Source organism: Festucalex cinctus, chromosome 16 (genome assembly GCF_051991245.1).
Source record: "Festucalex cinctus isolate MCC-2025b chromosome 16, RoL_Fcin_1.0, whole genome shotgun sequence".
NCBI classification, from domain to species: Eukaryota; Metazoa; Chordata; class Actinopteri; order Syngnathiformes; family Syngnathidae; genus Festucalex; species Festucalex cinctus.
Genome location: NC_135426.1, coordinates 12,009,745 through 12,028,525, shown reverse-complemented (window position 1 = coordinate 12,028,525; position 18,781 = coordinate 12,009,745). Strand labels below are relative to the sequence as shown.

Genomic DNA, 18,781 nt, shown 5'->3' with positions numbered 1-18,781 from the left:
TACATTGTGATGTCGATCTGAATTTGATTCAGCATACTGTGTTCGAGCTAAATCTGATTTCTTTGATTCTCAAATAAGCCAACATGTTCCTGACTGTGTCAACTTGTGAAAAAAATATTGTTTTTTCCAGCTGTAACTCGCACTTTTGTGGTTTCAGCAGCTCGGACCGGGCCAAACCCATCACACTTCGTATGACTGATGTGCCTCATTATATTGTACACTCTAAAGCACAACACATGCCGACATGCAACAACAATAAAAAATAAAAAAAATAAAAAAAATAAAAAAAATAAAAAAAATAAAAAAAATAAAAAAAAATCACTTACCACTTTGGACTTAACAGTGTGCGTCTTTTCGGGTTGTTTCTATAGGCGCAGAGTAAGCATATTTCAGCCTAAAAATACAAGAGGGGAAAATTGATGTTTGGATTCAAAGTAAAAGAGCAGTGCAGCGAACAAGACTGAATTGGTCCTCGTGTCTCTGTGTGCAGCAGTCTGATTTACTCTAATATCACTTAAGGCTCGTATAATCCTGTTCCGCTACAAATCTCAATCCAGACGTCAACAAAATAAATAAAAAGACAGCAAAGCATGCTCACATTTGTCGGCATATCATAACTTCTGAGCAAGAGTAGATTGAAAAGCCTTGGGGTGTGAAACAGGCACAACTGGAGGGGCAATTCTATCAAGGTGGACAAGATTTGTTACATTTGAGGGAGGGCAATAATAGGCTCCTTTTGACCCTGACTAGCCACTACAATCACTCTCCTGGGCTTACAGAACTGCACCGGAGTGGACAGAAAAGGTACATTGGAAAGTTTTCAGTTCATTTCAACACTGGCGGACATGAAATGATACTTACTTTTCAGGGGTAGAACACTTCCGTCACACGGGTGGAGGGAGTCCCCACAATGGCTGGCAGCAACCTGTGACATGAAGTATATCATTAGTCCACACACATTTAAGGACATCTTTATTCTTAATACTTCCGAGGTACATTCTGAAGTGCGGGTGCTGGCATGTGCGGGCTCGATCGGGTCTTGCGTAACTATTTTCTTTCTGTATGGCTTGTAGGTGAAGGCAATAAACTGCGGAACAACAAAGTGCACCTGGATTTTGCCATGAAACAGGAGAATGTACGTGTGCATGTGTGCTTATCGTCAGACGTATACACACACACACACACACAACTCTCTGTAGTTAAAAGGTACAACGCCTGAGGGGACGCAATCTCAACACCAAATAAATCACGGTGAGACTCTGACAGACAATTGATTCCTCATTCATTTCCATTCAGCTGAGTAGACAGTCTAAACGATACGGGCTCAATAGACTTCCGATAGAGTTAGAAAAACTGGACCAAAAAATAAAATAAAAAAAATCCAGATGGAAAGGTCTATGCACCATTTTTGTGATGGAAGCATGCCAGAGGTGGCATGAGGGCCAAAGAACGGCCCGGATGTTCCTATCTGAGATTCTCTCTCGCTCTTAATCTCCCAGAATTCCAATGACCCCTACAGGCAACCGGCAACTGCTGAATCCTGAGGAATGTGCTCTGTGAACTGTACCAGAAAAAAAAGAAAAAAAAAGCCCGAAGCTCAAAGAGCACAGCTGAAAACAAAACATGCCAACTGCTGTAATTTCTCACTGTTTTGAGTTTGTGGAAAATGCTGCACAGATTGCTCGCTCAAGACCGAGGCGGAGCGGCGTGCGTGCATGTGGGAAGAAAAATAAAAGCTTTTTTACGTTGAAAATCAAATCCCTCATGAATGTTTTGTGTCCAGCAGTAAAATCTTGACAAGTAATCAATTTGTGGACTTCGATGGCAAAAGCTGGCGTGCGCTACTGACTTGAAACGATTTGACGAGTCGAGTTGACTTTAACGCGGCTTCACCACTTGGCCGGGCGTGTCATATTTTATTTAGTCAAAAAAGAAGCATTAGGGGCTATTAAGTCCACATGACCTCCAATTGGCGGGGATTTACAAATACCACACATATCTGGATACCAAAAATATAATTCCACTGGTAAATTCTATCTACTTATAAACATTGAAGTGCATGAAAGTATTCATGAAGGCCTAATAATGCTATAGGCTGATATTTACATAAAGTACTTGCACACTAAGTGAAGATAAACTATTTAAGAGAGAGGGGGCCGCAAATACCTCCACGGTGCAGAAAAAAGGAGGGTCCACTGATGAAAGAGGACATTATGCTAACAAGTAAGATTACAGTACACAATAAGTTTATCTTGAAAGTAAATACGGTGTTGGAAGGGGAAGGAGGGGCGCAATGGGCATTAAGGAAAGTGGGCTGCAATATTTCTGCGGGGACCAAATGCTCCTTATCAGTGCTCGTCGAGCAATTCAGGGCCGCTCAAGGAAAGATGAGTCTGGGAACTGATTCTATTCATGGTCAGACGTGTAATTACCCTCAGCTCACAGTCTAGACGCGGGCCGCTTTCACAGTATTTAAGACCCCGTGTGCAACGTGCCCACGCCGGCTCCAAGCGCCGAGACGCGCACGTTAAATCTGTGGCCAGATAAATTAGTAAAGAATGCAATAAAATGGACACAATGAGGGGAACTTTATCCTCGCCGCTCCTAAATGAGATTTCTTTGAAATGCAGATCAGCTGCTCCAGATTAGCGAATTTTAGCTGCTGTCAACATCATAACAAAATACAAATGCGATTGTTCGCCAGCGCCTTATCTCCTTGCTTCCATCTGCTGGCTGGTTATTTACTCCCCCCTGATTTAGTATGCAGATCTAAATAAGTCGCATCAAAAGGAGGGCTTACTGCACAATGGCTTCTTAAGCTTCGACATCAAGGTATTTGAGGAACCGGTAGTCACATGAAAAGGCTGCCCATCAAAGGCCCATCTCTAATGAACTCTCCCCGTATCAGAGGGGGCTTGTGGGGGCTGGGCTTTAATGCCCGTGTCTGTGCGGAGGGGGAGAGAGGAGAGCACGAATCACCAAGCCGTGGCGGGTACGCTGGCGGGGAGGGCGGGGGGCTGCTGGTGGTGGTTATCGAGCGAGATTAGCTCGGCGCAGGCGCTCGTCAGGTTTTTCCATCGACCATTCAACTGAACTAAGTGGGGATGAGGAGGGCACTCGTGAAAACTGCTAGATGACGAGGGACAACCAAAGCGTAGCCACAGGTTGCTAACTTCACGTATTTACTGCCAGCCCAGTAAAAATGGATCTTTGACATCTATAGCGGTTAATGGCAGTGACTGAGTTCATATAACAATAGCAACGTGATAAGTGGCCACCTTATGGCTTTTCCTAAAGAAAAAGAAAGAAAAAAAAGACCATAGCATAAACACACATGAAAAAAATAATTGGGTGCTTAAGGACAATATCTATTTTATTTTCCAAACTGCTCCTCAATGAGTAGTGTTTCATTTGTGCTACTGACGTGGAATTTTTAGGTCAAGTGGTAAAAATTTGAAACGTCACAGTAACTTTGATCTGTCAAAACCCTCAGAATTTCCGCACGTACGAGTTATTGATTGATTGAAGTTTTATTGACAGGAGCAACCATGATGAAAATGTCCAGGGTTGACGGCTTGACACTTGAATTTCAAGGCGTTTTTCTTTTTTGTTTTGTTTTGTTTGTTTGTTTGTTTTTGTTTTTTTAATAACCAGACTTTCTTCAGGTTGTGTCACACAAGGATGTTTGTCAAAAAGGCCATTTCTCCAGACATTTGTCTCACTGCTAATAATAAGATAATGGCTACATGCTACTGGAAACTATCCACGCAAGCTAATAAGATTCAATATGAAACCTGTACCACAAAACATAAATACGGCTTAGAGAGGAAATGCTGTAGCGTAGAACTGCAACGAGTCTCACCAAGATATGTTTTGAATTTTGTGGCTACAGGAGACACACAAAAACTTGTAGACTTGCAGGTGTACCTAATATTGTGACCAGTGTCAACATGATTTCATAGAGGCTTTATTTTTCCTCCATGTTTGTTTGCAGGTTTGGAAAACAGTGCCGGTAAAGCTCTTTTTGCAGTGCTCGTGCAATAACCTTTAATTTCATGGCGTATTTGTTGTATTCAGCACACAGGCCGGATTACAAGTGACAATCTCCAGACTTGGAAGAGGGGAGCTGCACGGCGAGACTGCGAGATCTGCTCCATCCTCCTCCCCCTCTTCATCATCATCATCATCATCACTGCCGACACCATCCAGCTTTGTGTGCACGAGGCCCCCACCAACAAGCATGGCGTTTACCAGCGAACAATTAGCCCCGGAGCAAAAGCAGGGCCACGGTGCTGGCACATGTGGTTAAGAGGCGAACGCTGCGGGAGAGCGCCAGATGATGAAGGGATGAGGATGGGAGGAGCAGGCAGGAGGAGGAGGAAGAGGAGGAGGAGAAGGGAGCAAGTCGTGTGCCAGACACGCGTGTGCCACTTTTTTTTTTTTTTTTTTTAATTTGGACTACTTCCTTTAACATTCACTCCAAGAGTGAAGATGCTAATCACGTAAGAGTGCTCATAATTAGCCACATTTTCGGAAGCCAGCCAGATTGAACCACGAGGGCATCTCCTGGCTGAGTCACCCCCGACGCGATCCCCCCGCCCACCCTTTTCCTTCCACTTCTTCTCACCCCCGCCTCCGGCGGCCCGTGTGCGGCATGCCAACTGGGCTCGGTGCCAGTCGCGTTCACGACCACGAGGGACCCTTGTCGTGGCGCCTTGTTTAATGAAATGACAAAACAACAGATTTGCATATGCAGAAACAGGTGTTGTAACAGGTTTGACTTGACGCCAAAGGAAAAAAAAACAGGAACGAAAAAGTTTTTGTGCAACAACAGCTGCTTGGAGGTATTTAGGCTCTGATGGGCACTCAAGACGGCACCATCTGCCCTGCTGCTCACCAGAAGTGACTGTCTAAATAAAAAGACTCATCACATATCATGAAAATATACGGCGCCATTGTTTCAAAGCAACAGCTCGATTTGCGAAAAGCGTGTCCGAAAAGCCTAAAGCTGTGATCCACTCGGAGCCTGTAATTAGCCTCCCACCGATACGCTGCCTTCAGACCAGAGCCATGCGTCATCTTAAAACTTTATACGCTCCCCGCATGGACGAAGCCAAACACCAGCAAAGCCGCTGTGGTGGAAACACAGCCATTGTTTAGAGTAGGATTAGGGCTCGTCGTCCAAGTGCACAAGATCCCTTCAGATGGTGAAAGAAGATAAAATCCCTCCACCATGGTGGCGTTTAGCGAGCAAACGCCATCTCAAAATGAACATTTGTGAGAATGTCAAATGTCCCCCCCACAAATCTTGGCCAAAAGAGAGGGCAGACTTCAAACATCCCTTTTGTCCTTTCACGAAAGACACTGTACGGCACTCCAACCAACAAATAGCCTCATCATCATCACCCCGGCCGCCCATCCCCCAGCATCCGTTCTACCCATCCTCTATTATTTGTCCGAGTGAGACAGAAGGAACAAACCTGAGACAGTCGTGACCCTGCGCGAGCGTTCTATCTTGGTCTGGAGCGACGCCGGCAGAAGGCAGCACCATATGCCCTCAGCCCCGAGCTGGATGCTCTTTCTGCGGCCTAATGTGCCTGTCAAAAAGTGTTACTGTCACAAACCAGCCCCCGTACACCCTCTACCACTCGAGCTTTATTTGCTCCTCTCACAACATACTTTCCTTTTGGGGCCTAAGTGAAAAAGGTACCACTCAATGCTGTTTGTTTACAACTCATCCCAAATGAGATTTACTGGCGACCAGAGCAGAGTGGATTAAATAACAAGCCATTTGACAAGTTGTCTATCTCAGATAACCAAACTACAGCTCTTCCCAACATCAAAACAGATGAGGTAAAGGCTCGCACAACTCTTCTGCCTCGAGTGCTGACTACAAGTGACAGGCTGGCCGTCACATGTGGTTAGGAGCTCTGAGATGACCTTGCCTTTTGCCACGAGTGACCTCTTATTTTTAATTCAAGACAAACACCCCAAAACCAACACTCTCTTTTTTTTTTTCCCACCCTGGAGAGAAAGCCATTCATCAGACCGTGACCCCAGCACGTAAACAAGTGTTTGTTAAATGAATGGAGGGGAAGATAACAGCCTGTCACTGACTGAAAAGATAGCTACGAAGTCGCCCTTCATTGTGTTGTTCCGTTGACGGAATTGTTGCCGCCACAATACTGCAATGCAACTATTTCTCCTGGAGGAACAGCTTTCCTTCTGAAGTCCACCTCCATGATGACGCACGACAACTTCACGGCCACCCAGTGGGCACGCTCAAGTAGAAGCCGTGGGCCCGGCTAGCTCTCAGGTATATTCTAATTTTTTTCATAGTCCACAACTCCACCTCCATGGTGACACCAGGCGACCTCGTAGCCACCCAGTGTGCACTTTAAGGCGAACTAAACAGCACGAAGCCCCGGTCTCCAGCTGGTTCTCAGCTGCACATTTTTTTTTTTTTTGGGACCTCATAGCTGCCTCGAATGCACTTTGAGGCGGACTGATTAATGTGTGCATGTGTCCCTGTATTTTTACTTTTATTTTACTTAAATAACGAGTGTCAACCCTACATCATAACATCAAAATCAGAGCCACTCATTTTGCAGCCTTTAAGCTTGTTTTCACCTATTGCAAACAATCAACAAACAATGTCAAACTTAAAGCATGTCACAGACTCAATTTAAGCTTTGTTATTAACTCATTCACTCCCAGCCATTTTCACTGAAGCAACCCCCTTTGCTCCCAGCTGTTATACTGAATTTTGACTGATTTTACAAGGCCCACAGAATATTGTGTTCTATTGCTATCAAAACATGGAACCTACAAAAAGAAACATTAAGAGTCTTTTCTTTCAACAGAAAAAAAAATAGATTTGTGTCCGTTTCCGTTTTGTAGCAATTAGCATTAGAATACAGATAGGTTTCCTTGATATTCACATTCCAGGTGAAAACACTATCAAAAAGAGCTTGTTGCAACATAGCTCTGGCTGATCTCACTCTGCCGCCACCTGCTGGCCATTTTGTGTAGTAGTAGTAGTAGTAGTAGTAGTAGTAGTAGCCATTGTTTTAAGCCACCTCTTCAAGTCAGAAGCTGCATGAAAGCCTTCTGTATGCTCTTGCATAAAAAAAAAGGTCATTAAAAAACGTTTTTGGGAGTGAATGAGTTAATAAAACAGGAGGGTGAAAATTGGATTTTGACGGCATGGGACATTTGAGTTGAAAGCTTTTATCGCCACACATCTAATTATATGACTAAAGTTAGAGTGTGAAAGACGCTTCACAGACTTTGGGCACCTACTGCATCGCTACTCAATGAGAAAACAACGAGAACATGGTTCCAAAATTACAAATATTACAGTAAAAATATTTTATAAAGTAGCACACACTCGCATCCAAATGCGGGTTCTTTCCCCAAGTCAGATGAATGCCAAAAGCTACACATTTGACACGTTAGCGTGAGTTTAAACAGTCAGCATGACAGCGTCAAGTACATATAGCACAAAGGAGTCCAAGGTCTCCTTTTAATCCTCGTACCCTGATCACCTAACCCAGCACAGGTCTCGCTCCGCCCCCGACCGACAAACTGTGGATGGAGTTTGGCTTAAGTGACCCGGAGCATAAGTAAAAAAGTCTGAGCTGTCCCAAGACCCTTAGCAACTGGGCACACAAAACATCATTACAGTGATGCGGGTAATTATGGTGCAAAAGGGTGGCCTCTTAAGCACGTAATACACTCTTTTATCTTGAGAAGTAAATCTTTCCGAGGCTGACAGCTTGCAGCGTATGAGCCCGGTAAACAAATACTTTTGTGCGGCACAAAAGTGCCATTAAAGGCCAAAACTGTCAACACAAATTCCATTCTTACTTTGGTGGGGGATGGAGGGTGAGGGGGGGACTCAACGTGATCACTTCTGGTTGCCTTGACATGCATGGAGGTTGTCATGGAAACATTGCTGGGAAGTTAAAAGGGATAAAATCTGAAGATTTTTCATTTAATTGCCTTTTTGGCTTGGCAACAGGGTCAAGATAGACCCATTTTTTTGGGTTGATTTTATCACTAATGTGCACATGACAGATGTGTTAGGCCAGGGGTGGGGAACCTACAGAGAATGGACTCCCCAGCATTATGATCTGGATAACCATGTTATTTTAAAAATAAACAAAAACGCAAAAAGATATCATTTGTATATACCATTTTAGTATGGCCACATTATTTTTCTTTCTCTTTTTTTTTTTTTTATAAAAAGTGTAGGTTCCTCAGACTTGTGTTACAGGATGGATCAAAAATGCAAAACTACCTGTTTCATTACCTAAACGTTTAGATCTATGTGATTTTTGGCCGTGTTGCTGATTTTCGTGCCGAATCTGGCCTCCCTCCATTGTCTGTCTCAGCTTCCGTGTGCAAAGTTTCCAGGAATGGCAAAAAAAATTGCAGCATTTTTTTTTTTTTTTTAACCTCCGCTTGATTCATAAACAGTGATTTCCACATTTAAAAAACAAAAAAAAAAGCTGCTTTCACAAAGCTAAAAGCTGACTGTTGATTTTGATATATGATTGAAACTTATGACAGGTTACACACATTAATCCACTGGAAGACATTCATTTTCCTATTACCATAATGTAGAGCACGGCCACCCGATGATGAATGCAGCAATCAAAAAATGGATGCCGAGCGGGGGAGAGTGGCTTTAATAAGTGCTCACATATTTATATTATATATATATATATATATATGAAGAATTGACCTTTCTTATGGCACAGCAGAGTATAATAATAAACAAGGGCTATTTTAAACCCGCTTTAAGAAATGATTATAGGGCCACTCCAACAAAGGGGCTGATTGTGCACTGTCACCGACATATTTCACGAGGGCCGTTTATTGCCACCCGCACCTTTGAAGCGCTGGGGCTGCGGAGTGAGGCGGGAACGCCGCGGTGCACACCTGCATAACTCAGGAGGGAACACCTGCGCACCCTGCGGCTCCCACGAGGAGGGTCGCTGCAGCTAATAATCGAGAGGTGGCCAGATCATCAAAGAGAAATATTCATTTGTGAGGTATTTGTTCGGGGTGGGACAGTATCGATACAGTACAGATGCTACAGTATCGACACAACGGGATCTTGGATGTTGATATTAATGCATCTCTGCATTGTATTTAACTGGACCTACCAAAATTTCTTCCTGTCTGCTTAGAGTGCTCGACAAGATAGTTTTCACTTTCTCCGTTCAACACGTATTGGTATGATTGGAAAAAATATTGCGATATTATCACAGCATGGGTTAGTTACTCAAACCCAAGAGAACAGTCACAGGGTGCTACTGTGTTTTGTATTAGCATGATTTATGACATAAGTGAGAGTTAAGCATGTGTGTTGATTGATAAATGAGCACATTTCAAAAGACTGGTCAGAAAACATTTGAGTTCTGAATCAGAATAAATATGTTCTGTGCAATGCTGTAAAACAAAACATTCCCTCGAATGTGGACAATTGATTGCAAATGAAATTTGCCAATGCACACACAAAAATGTCATTTTTTTCTCTCACAAATGTAATGCTGCAATACTGAGTACACATCGAGTATTATTCAAATTGTGACAACTGAGAAAATGATTAAAAGGCTTACTTTTATGTTTACCACTGCATGCTTAAATACAAAATTCACACAACATTTATGTTCAAATTATATTGATTAGATTTTTTTTTTCTAACTAAATAAAATATATGTTGGTCTATATTCTGCAAACTTTCAATACATATAATTTGCTTATCTTTTTTTCCCTTTCATATATCTTTATAGTGACTGTCAAATAATGATGATTTTAATAATGATGATGATTTAAAAAAAAAAAAAAAAACAAAGGTGAAAACAATAGCATACAAATAAATAAATAAATAAATAAATAAATAAATAAATAAATATAAATTAAAAATAGCACGACTAAAGTGAGGGCTCAACGTCCAGACAGCAGGCCGGGCTTACGTGACCAAACAAATAAAAAATAAATAAAATAAACAACAACATTTTTATGTATACGACAATAACCAAAGTGACGTATGTTTAGGTATACAAACTAATGACGTAAGTCGGACGCGAGTTGGGTCTACTTTCTAATTTAAAAAGAAGTGTTACAACTTACCAAAAAGTGTCAGGTATATTTTCCTCGCGATGAAGTTGGTAAAACAAAAAGACAAAAACAAAAAAAGGGGGAAAAAAAAAAAAAAAAGACAGGTAGTTGAAGAGGAAGTCCTGTCTTGTGGTCAAACTCTTCACAGGTGACAGTCCGAGCTGACCATGACGAAAAGCAACAACAAGCTGCGGCAGAGTAAATAAAGCACAAATATTCCTCCGCTGGGCACCACCGTCTCGCACCAACGCTGTTATTCGGCTTACTAGTGCAACCCAGAGGGGGAAGATAGTACACTCGAGTCCTGTTTGAATGACGCGCAATGCGTGTGTGTTTTCTTCGCGTTTCCATTCAAACACACACATCAAGATGTATCCACGCCACGCAATTTGGGACTAGAACACACATACACACTAAACCTCCTCCTTCTCCTCCTCCTCTTCATCATCATCTTCCTCGTGGCTCCCTCAGCGCGGAGGTGAGTGTTGTTATTTTTGGGCATGCTGCGACCCCGTGTGACGTCACAGCACACCTGCTCCGTAAACAAATTAAAAGTCAATAAAAAAAAAAAAAAGAAAACTTTTGTTATCGCCATTTTGTTTTCACCCGACTTATGAATTAAGCTCTTGTTTATTTCGCGTGATAAAATGATAAAATAAATCCGAATAACCATTAAAGTTCATTGCATGTTTCTGTTCAGGAATATTCATATATCAACCATCGTAACAAATGTCTCAAAATGTCATTTCATCAAAGCAAAATTGTTATTTTTAAAAGGATCAACAAATGCTTTCTAATAAATAATAATAATAAACATTTTTTTTTAGAATTGCTTATTGCTATTAAATCATACTCACAGATAGGCAGTTAAAATCGTATAATATTGCTGCAAAATGAAAGGTGTGGGTTGTAGTAACATACATTATATTTTTCATATCATAGTTTTACAGGTAATCCTGCTTGTTCAGTTATTTATAGTAAGCACAAGAGCAAATGTTCAATGTGTGGAGATGAGTAAAATAATCATTATTATTTACGAATAAAGGAATTCTTTAAATGTAGACATTTGAATTTAATGCATGTTATTTATGTTGTGGGTAATAAATTATATTCAGAAATCAACATCAGTTTAGGATACCTATTCGAAAACATTTTTTTTTTTTTATATATATATATAAACCACAATCAAACCAAGATGAACATTTTTACTGTCATTCGAGAGAACAAGCGTGGTGATCATGCATAGCACTGACCCGGATCATTGCTGTACACATACACAATTTGTTTTCTTGATTAAAAATGATCAGAAACATGTTTGAAATCGTTCAATAACAACCCCGCACTGTTTTTAATGGTGTAAATATGTCCTATGTTTGTATATGTTTGCCTGTATTGAAAATGTTGAATAAGACGCGAATATTTCAATTTAAAAAAATGGCAAATGCGTCCACGGTGGACTGAAACGCTGTTATTGACATGTGGGGATTTGCTGTCACCAAGTGGTCATTTGTCGAATGACAGACAGCAATGACCCAAAAGTGAATTTTTTTTTTTTTTTTTTTTTTTTTTTTTTTTTTACTTCTTGTTTTTTGAGTCATGTACACAGAGAACACTATTACACCCTAACCTCCTGCCCCCTCCTCACCGCCACCCCTACAATGTGTTTTATTCATCAAAGTTACAAACAAGTTTGATGGATCTTAATCATTCAAGTTTTCCTTTTATTACTTTCACAACAATCAGTTCATTTCTTTCAAATCACTTAAATTCTCATAGATTATTATAATAGTGGAAAAAGTCATTTCGGGCCCCACGGAAGGCCCGGATCCGAAACTGTTTGACACTTTGCCAGGTAGGAGCCATAAATTTTATGAAACTGGCCAGTTCTAAGTAAGCCGGTAAAACAAAATTTGAGGCTAGTGAAAATTGACAATTCACAGAAGAAGAAAAAAAAAAAAAAAAAAAAAAAAAAAAAAAAAGGATCGATTCTCCTTCCAACCAGCACAATCAGAGAAGATAAGCAATAGGAGCCATTTTCATAAATGTTGTTTTGGACTCTCTGAGATGTGAACAGGTCAAAGGACATCTTGGTGTGATTATTACAGTCTGACCGCATATGGCCTGAGCAAACTTTGACTCATTGAAAAGTTTTTATCTGTTTTCTGGCCCAAACTACTTTCTATCGTGATCAAACGCCGCCATCTAGTGATCACACATTGAAATTACAAGTGTTGTAGACACAATCAGATAACAGAAAACCGAACGTGATCGTTCATAAAAACCCATTGTCTACAATAGTTTGTATACTCAGACAATGTTCATTATCGTAGAGTCAACCTTAGTGGCTGTATTAGTCCACGTGAGAGAAAAGGAATGGATGCCTAAGAATAGCTGAAGTCCAAATAGGCCATTAAAAGTCATTAGAGAGAAATATTTGGCACGGGAACAAAGTCTTCTTTGTGGACAGAGGCCACCTGTGAGGGATTGTGCGACTGGCATTGAAGTCGACTGACAAGATTTACTGTAACCGTAAGGGGATGATGGTCGCACTGCATATCGAGGATTAGTTGAATTAAACTTCACATGGTTGAACACATTCAGGGCTTAATCTGCTATACAAAGAATAGAATAATCTTCCCTTTTTGGTCCAGAAATGAGGTGAAACGCTGTCACTCGAGAGAAGAACGGTTTGAGGCCTACCCAGTCATACAAACAATGCATCATGGGAAACGTAGGCTCCTGCAATCTGGGGGCACTTGAGGATGTTCGTACTAATAATAGGACTGAAAGTTGCCTTTTTGTTTGGATTTTAGAGGAATGCTTGCATCATCCCTGCGGACGTGGTCTTTGTCATGTCCAGAGTGGCGTTACATAAGCCCCGTTTGGATTTATTTATTCTTGTCGCTAGCAAAACACATTGTGAGAGGATAAACGAGCGAATAACCAATGCGGGCCCTCGCTTGAGCTGCATGCGTCCTATTAATAGGCCTGGCCCGGACTCAGCTGCAACCCGACTCCATCTGTCCAGTCACGTCCCCTCTCCCTTGCTCGCCCCTTCTCCAGTGTCCCCGCGGCCAGGCTGAGGGCACTGTGCTCGGCGCCACCCTCCGAGGCAGACAGACGGCAGGACGGGCCGACAGCTGGCTCCTGGACCCTCGTACACCATGGAGGCTCTGTCCATTCAACTCCTGGAGGAGGACAGGTTGTCTTTAGGAAGGCAGGGCCGTGAACGGGGAGAGGTCAGGATGCAGGCCTTCTCTCCTTGGGGCTCCACCACGGATGAGGAAGAACCCGAATGGGAGGCAACTTCTTCTGTCCGGAGGAAAGTGTCCTTCGCGGACGCCTTCGGTCTCGACCTGGTGTCCATCAAGGAGTACGACGACGCCAACGCCGCTGAGGACGACGGGGTCGCCGAAAGGGATCTGCCGCCGCAAGAGGAGTTCTACCTGTCGTGTCTCTTTGCGGCGCCCTCGTCCGAGGAGGAACTGGTGCGGCGATTGGAGGCACAGATGGTGGAGCTGGAGAGTGTGGAGCTCCTCCCGGGAACCACTACGCTCCGAGGTAGCGTCCGGGTCCTCAACCTCTGCTTCAGCAAGTCCGTCTACGCCAGGATCACGCTGGACAGCTGGAAGAGCTACTTTGACCTGCTGGCCGACTACGTACCTGGATCGAGTGATAGGAAAACAGATCGGTTTACCTTCCAGTACACCGTGGTTCCTCCGCTGGAAAAGGAGGGGACCCGAGTTGAGTTTTGCCTGCGCTATGAGACGTCGGCCGGCACTTTTTGGGCTAACAACCAGGAGATGAACTACGTCATGTTCTGCCACTTGAAGAGTCCTGCCAAGCAACAAGTGCAGGAGGACAGCGTCAGCTTGAAGATGAAGAGGAGCTGCCTCAGAGCCAACAGGTAAGATATTCACTTTTCAGGTTATTCCGGTTTTTTTTAGGTGACATTTCAGGATATAACCTTGAAACTGAATTTCATTGACTATCTCCAAACTTTTGAATGCACAACTGTTTCAGTACTATTTGGCCAATTTGCTTGTTCACCTGTGAATCGACAAATACATTTCTTAACCACAGAAGTGGAGAATCCAGGTCCAGAAAGTAAAAACCCTGCCACTGGCTTTAGGTGCTTTGATTCACCCGGCAGGTAAAGAAGCATGATACCTGCTGGTTGAGTAGAAAAACCTCAAATTTTTACTTTCTAGACCTGAATCACTGCTGGCTAACTCTAACCATCTATTCAATGCAAGGCTTCACACCGTTCTCTGATGGAAGTGTCACAAAGTGTCATGAGAGAGTCACCAAAAAGGCAGAGAAGTAGACGTTCTAGGAATAAATAAAAACACACCTGTTGTGAATTTTGCATTTCCGATCCTTCTTAGACAACAGCAAGTTGTGCAAGTACTGATACATTAAACAGTTGAATCTGAGCATTCCAAAGTTTATAGAAGGTCAAATGAAGTTAGCCTGTGAAGGTAACAGTGCAGTTTCGGTTCATTGTTGTGTAGATGTCTTTACTCGACACGCTCTGCTTTTGGGGCTAAAGTAGGAGCTATTTCTGCCTGCGGTTATGTAATTTGGCAGTGATGGATTATTTTGCCCATATATGGTGGTGTTGTCTGTCTCTCGACTGTGGATAGAGACAGACATGCACTTCCTGTGTGTACGTGCTAGACATATGCAATAAAAATCTGATTGCGTAGCATGAGAACATCATGTTGTGACGCAAGAAAACAGGATTATTTGCCTGTGACATAATCTGAGCCAGATTATGCACATCATGAAATGTCATCATTGCTGCTTCTTTTCTGTGTGATACTGAAGGAAAAGATACAATACAGAAGGTCATAAACTGCAGACTGATGCGTGTGTTTGTTTGTGCTATTACAGGAGAGCAGGCGCACAGGATAAGGAGGGTATGGACACACTGACACTCGTCGCAATGTGTCACCATTATATTGTGTTTGTCAAAGCTGCCAAGCTAAGATTTGACCCTTGTCGACCTGTAGAGGCGGAGGAGACGAGGGCAGAGGCGCCGTCGTTATTCGTCCCTGCTGAACGAAAACCTTTGGTGAGGTTAATATTTGAATGTATGATTATTTTATCTTACTAAATTGTGTTGAGACTAACTGGAAAGTTTAGAGTTAATTATATAAAGAAAACAGGCTTAAACACCCACAATATCATGACGCCCAATAATACCCACTACAATGCAAGTTTTATTATATTAATGATTATGAGTTGCCTATGTCAGAGTGGTATTAATCTAATGATATGTTATTTTTCTGAGTGCAGTTTCCAGTGGTTAAAATAGTACCGCATTGGGTGCAAAGTTGTGAACTGAAATAACCACTAATAACTACAGTCAGTGACGCCACCCTGTTAATTTTGGATGTAATTCCATTGTTGGCCACGAGATGGAGGTACAATATGGTTTTACACCGTAAATTTGAAAGAAGAAGACTGAAAGCAGGAAGTGGGCCAACAGTATTCCAAGATCAGCCTTGATTGTGCTGAAAATTATTCAGTATTAAATCCTCCCTAATCCTCATTTACATGACATTTACAGAAAGCGACTGCTGTTGCTTAATTTCATCATGCACATCTTTGCGCATGATTATTGATGTATATTTTTTAGTTTGGCAAAACGTAATGCTTATTGTAAACACTAATGGATCGGGACACTGGAACACTGTCCTATATGTTTGTCTCATCTGTTGCTATTGTTCTCCCTCAATATATTCTATGGTTTTATTATTGTTATCATTTTAAAAGTGTGTTTAAAGAACTTTAAAAAGGTGCCATTAATATCTAAAACTTGCCTATGATATTTCTAATCAGATTTCACATATCGTGGGGGTGGTCTGGATCACAACACCCACAATATATAATCAGTTCTACATTACTGCAAACGACAACCAAAATAATAAACAAACAAGGTTTCTCTCGAGGACCGGATCTTGACACATGTGCTATCGATGGTGCATCATGTAGGCCTATTTCTAAAAAATGTTTAGCACAACTAAAAATGTTTAAGATGTAAAATGCCGCTTGACCCTCAATATTTTGCTCCAACTTTGACCTTGTGGCCTCTTTGACAGATGGCGAGCCTAAAAAGCCGACAACGAGCGGCACGCTTGGCGCACGTGAAAGAAATCTTCTCCCAAAGGTGGGGGCAAGCTTCCTCGCGTGATCCCGCCAGCACCCTTCGGCCCTCGGGGGAATTCTTGCTTAAACGCCAAAGGAAACAAGTACTCACCTATCACCAAATTCCGTTGATTACACTGGACTGGGACAATGATAAGCAGCAGCAGTGGGTGAGCTCTAACATGGATAATATCTGGACTGGGAGAGCCAAAGTGACCTTGTCGAAAGCATCAGAGGAAAATGTAAAAGGTGCGCTGTCAGTTAATGATATTTGGAGGACCTTTCTGAATGGGAAAGGTCCTAGCCCCGATAACGAAAGCTCCGCGCGTGATGTATGGCAGGCGTTTATTCACGGGCCTCGCTGTGAAGATAACTGCGGTGTTCCCGAATCGGAATGGCTGCAGACCGCCGCCTTGGTTCCGCCGGCAAGTGAAAGCGAGCACGTACCTCGGAATGCACGGCTGGCCACCTTGGCGGCCTCAGCTGTCGGTCAGGCGCTGTCACATGCATTGCCTGCTCACGTTTCCTCATACGCTGAGAAGCGCCAGCCCTCAGAGACACGCGGCGGTGAAAACAGTGTTGCACCCGGGTCGCACACCCGGCCCGTTGCTGCCACTCTCCGGGAATTTGGATCTGCGGGGGCCGTGCTTGTGTCCTGTGACTCTGTTGACAGTTTAAGTGAGTGTCACAAGCATGAAGAAGACCGGATAAAAGGAGCAATACAAGGAGACAACACCTCCAAGCAGCTCACAGCTGCCGTAGCAACAAGCCAGAGGGGGTTGACGACAACAAACATGACAGCAAAGGCTCAGAACGCCAGCCGCGACGGTGATAGGATCTCGCAGGGAGAAAGCCCAGAATGGGAAGACACAGGTGGCGCGCACAATGCGACGGATGACATGGTGGCATCTTGGGACACGATCGGACAGGGCACAAAGGATGCTGCCAGACGAGAAGCGGCGGACGGAATCGCAATGAACTCTATGCGTGCTGTCACATTGACAGACGAGGAGGCAGGTGAAAATCAAACGGCGCACAGCCCATCTGAGCCAAATGAAAGTTGCGGAATAAAACCTGCAGATGAATTCAATCCGAGTCAAATAGGAGGTGTTGAATCAAAGACTGAAGGTGCGGCGTTACACAAGAACGTTAATCGTAAAGAAACTTTTTATTGCACTCTTGAGGCAAAACACGACGAATTAGGGGCACTGGGTGATCATGCCGTCGTCTCCAACGGTACGGGAGTTGGCACACCCTCGATCATTAGAGAAAATCGTGACAGCCTCAACGAAAACGCCCATGACAATCTTTTATATCCAGATAAATGTCGGAGATTGACACATGGGAAGAAGCAGGACTGCAGCCCAACAAAGGAGAACATCTCAAGGAGTGAAATGTTAATAGAACTTTGCAAGCAAACTGAGTCATCAGCGAGAGGCCAAAACGAGCACGGTAGCGTGGATATAGTCAACTTCCCTTTAGTGGCAGAGTATAACGTGGAGGACGCTCGTGTAAAGAGCACCCAATCAGAACCTGTTGTGGCAGAAGCCCTTGACGTGATTGAGTCCAGATTGGATGGAGGAAAAATTGGAGACCATTCAGTCAGGAGGGTCCACGGTCAAGTCAGAAGAAACACAAATGTCGGCCATGATCCTTCAGGAAGGAACGAAATTTCCGCAGAAGAAAGTGGGCCGTCGACACGCAGTCCCTCCAAAGGGTCCGGCGGTTTCATGTGGTGGAGCATGTTGTACATCCTGAGTCACATCACCAGAATCGTCACCTGCAGCCTGCTCGTCGCCGGGTTCGTCGTGGTGGTGGCGCTCTACGAATTCCCAGTATTCTTTGTGCTCTACATGTTTTCAATGGCCTGGTGGTTTTACAAATGGAGGGGCCCTCAGGGGGCAACAAACAAGGCGAACGTCAGTTAGGTAGCCATAGTGACGGAAGATGCCGTGTGTGAGTGTGTGTGTGTGAAATATAACACTATAGTAATGTTCCTTAATCTTCATAGTGTATGATCACACAGCCACATAGTGAAGGAGGATGACGGAGTAGGTGCAATAACGCAAACGTTACCATTTGTAACGTCTGTGATTTTTATATTTGTATTTTTGTCTTTCCTACTTTTTAAAGTAGTGCAGTGGTTGTCTGGCTTTCTTGAATAAAATAAACTGGTCAAATCCTTTTTTGGGCTCAAGAACCATTTTTATAACCTTGCTCTCGCAAGATGGATTCTCACGGTATTTGTGAGTTCACAAACTCCGGAGAATACCATTTTGGAACGCTCCCGCAGATAACTGCCGTTCCCCAACTACTGATGGTTCGGACCAATCACAGAGCGGGGGCGGGATATGCAACTGTGACGAAACCAGGAAGCCAGTGCCGATGGCGGAGCTAACAATTCTAATTCTGTTCTCGTGGAATGACTCACCGTTTCCTTGTTGAATGTTGAACAGCAAGGGGCGCTTCGTGCATTTCTAGCCGGTAAGATGTTCGT

General features: G+C 43.2%; 2 protein-coding genes across 5 annotated transcripts in view; one reads left to right on the top strand and one right to left on the bottom strand.

Annotated features, from left to right (window-relative positions):
* foxp2 (forkhead box P2) overlaps positions 1–10,591 on the bottom strand; it is a 102,745-nt gene extending 92,154 nt beyond the window's left edge. For all 3 annotated transcript variants that reach the window (XM_077499370.1, XM_077499374.1, XM_077499375.1), the window contains exons 1-3: positions 10,144–10,591; positions 862–925; positions 327–394 (exon numbers count right to left, since the gene is read on the bottom strand). The gene's annotated coding sequence lies outside the window, so the exon portion shown is untranslated. The remainder of the gene's footprint in view (positions 1–326; positions 395–861; positions 926–10,143) is intronic.
* Positions 10,592–13,038: 2,447 nt separating this feature from the next.
* On the top strand, positions 13,039–18,468 carry ppp1r3aa (protein phosphatase 1, regulatory subunit 3Aa). 2 transcript variants are annotated; one of them, XM_077499369.1, is made up of 4 exons: positions 13,040–14,038; positions 15,028–15,053; positions 15,147–15,208; positions 16,239–18,468. In XM_077499369.1, exons 1-4 carry the CDS (start codon positions 13,296–13,298, stop codon positions 18,210–18,212), a joined length of 2,805 nt encoding a protein of 934 aa, XP_077355495.1. In that variant the 5' UTR covers positions 13,040–13,295; the 3' UTR covers positions 18,213–18,468. The 2 variants fall into 2 exon arrangements, with proteins under 2 accessions (XP_077355494.1, XP_077355495.1); XM_077499368.1 differs by having other exon boundaries at positions 13,039–14,038; positions 15,028–15,208.
* Positions 18,469–18,781: the final 313 nt, after the last annotated feature.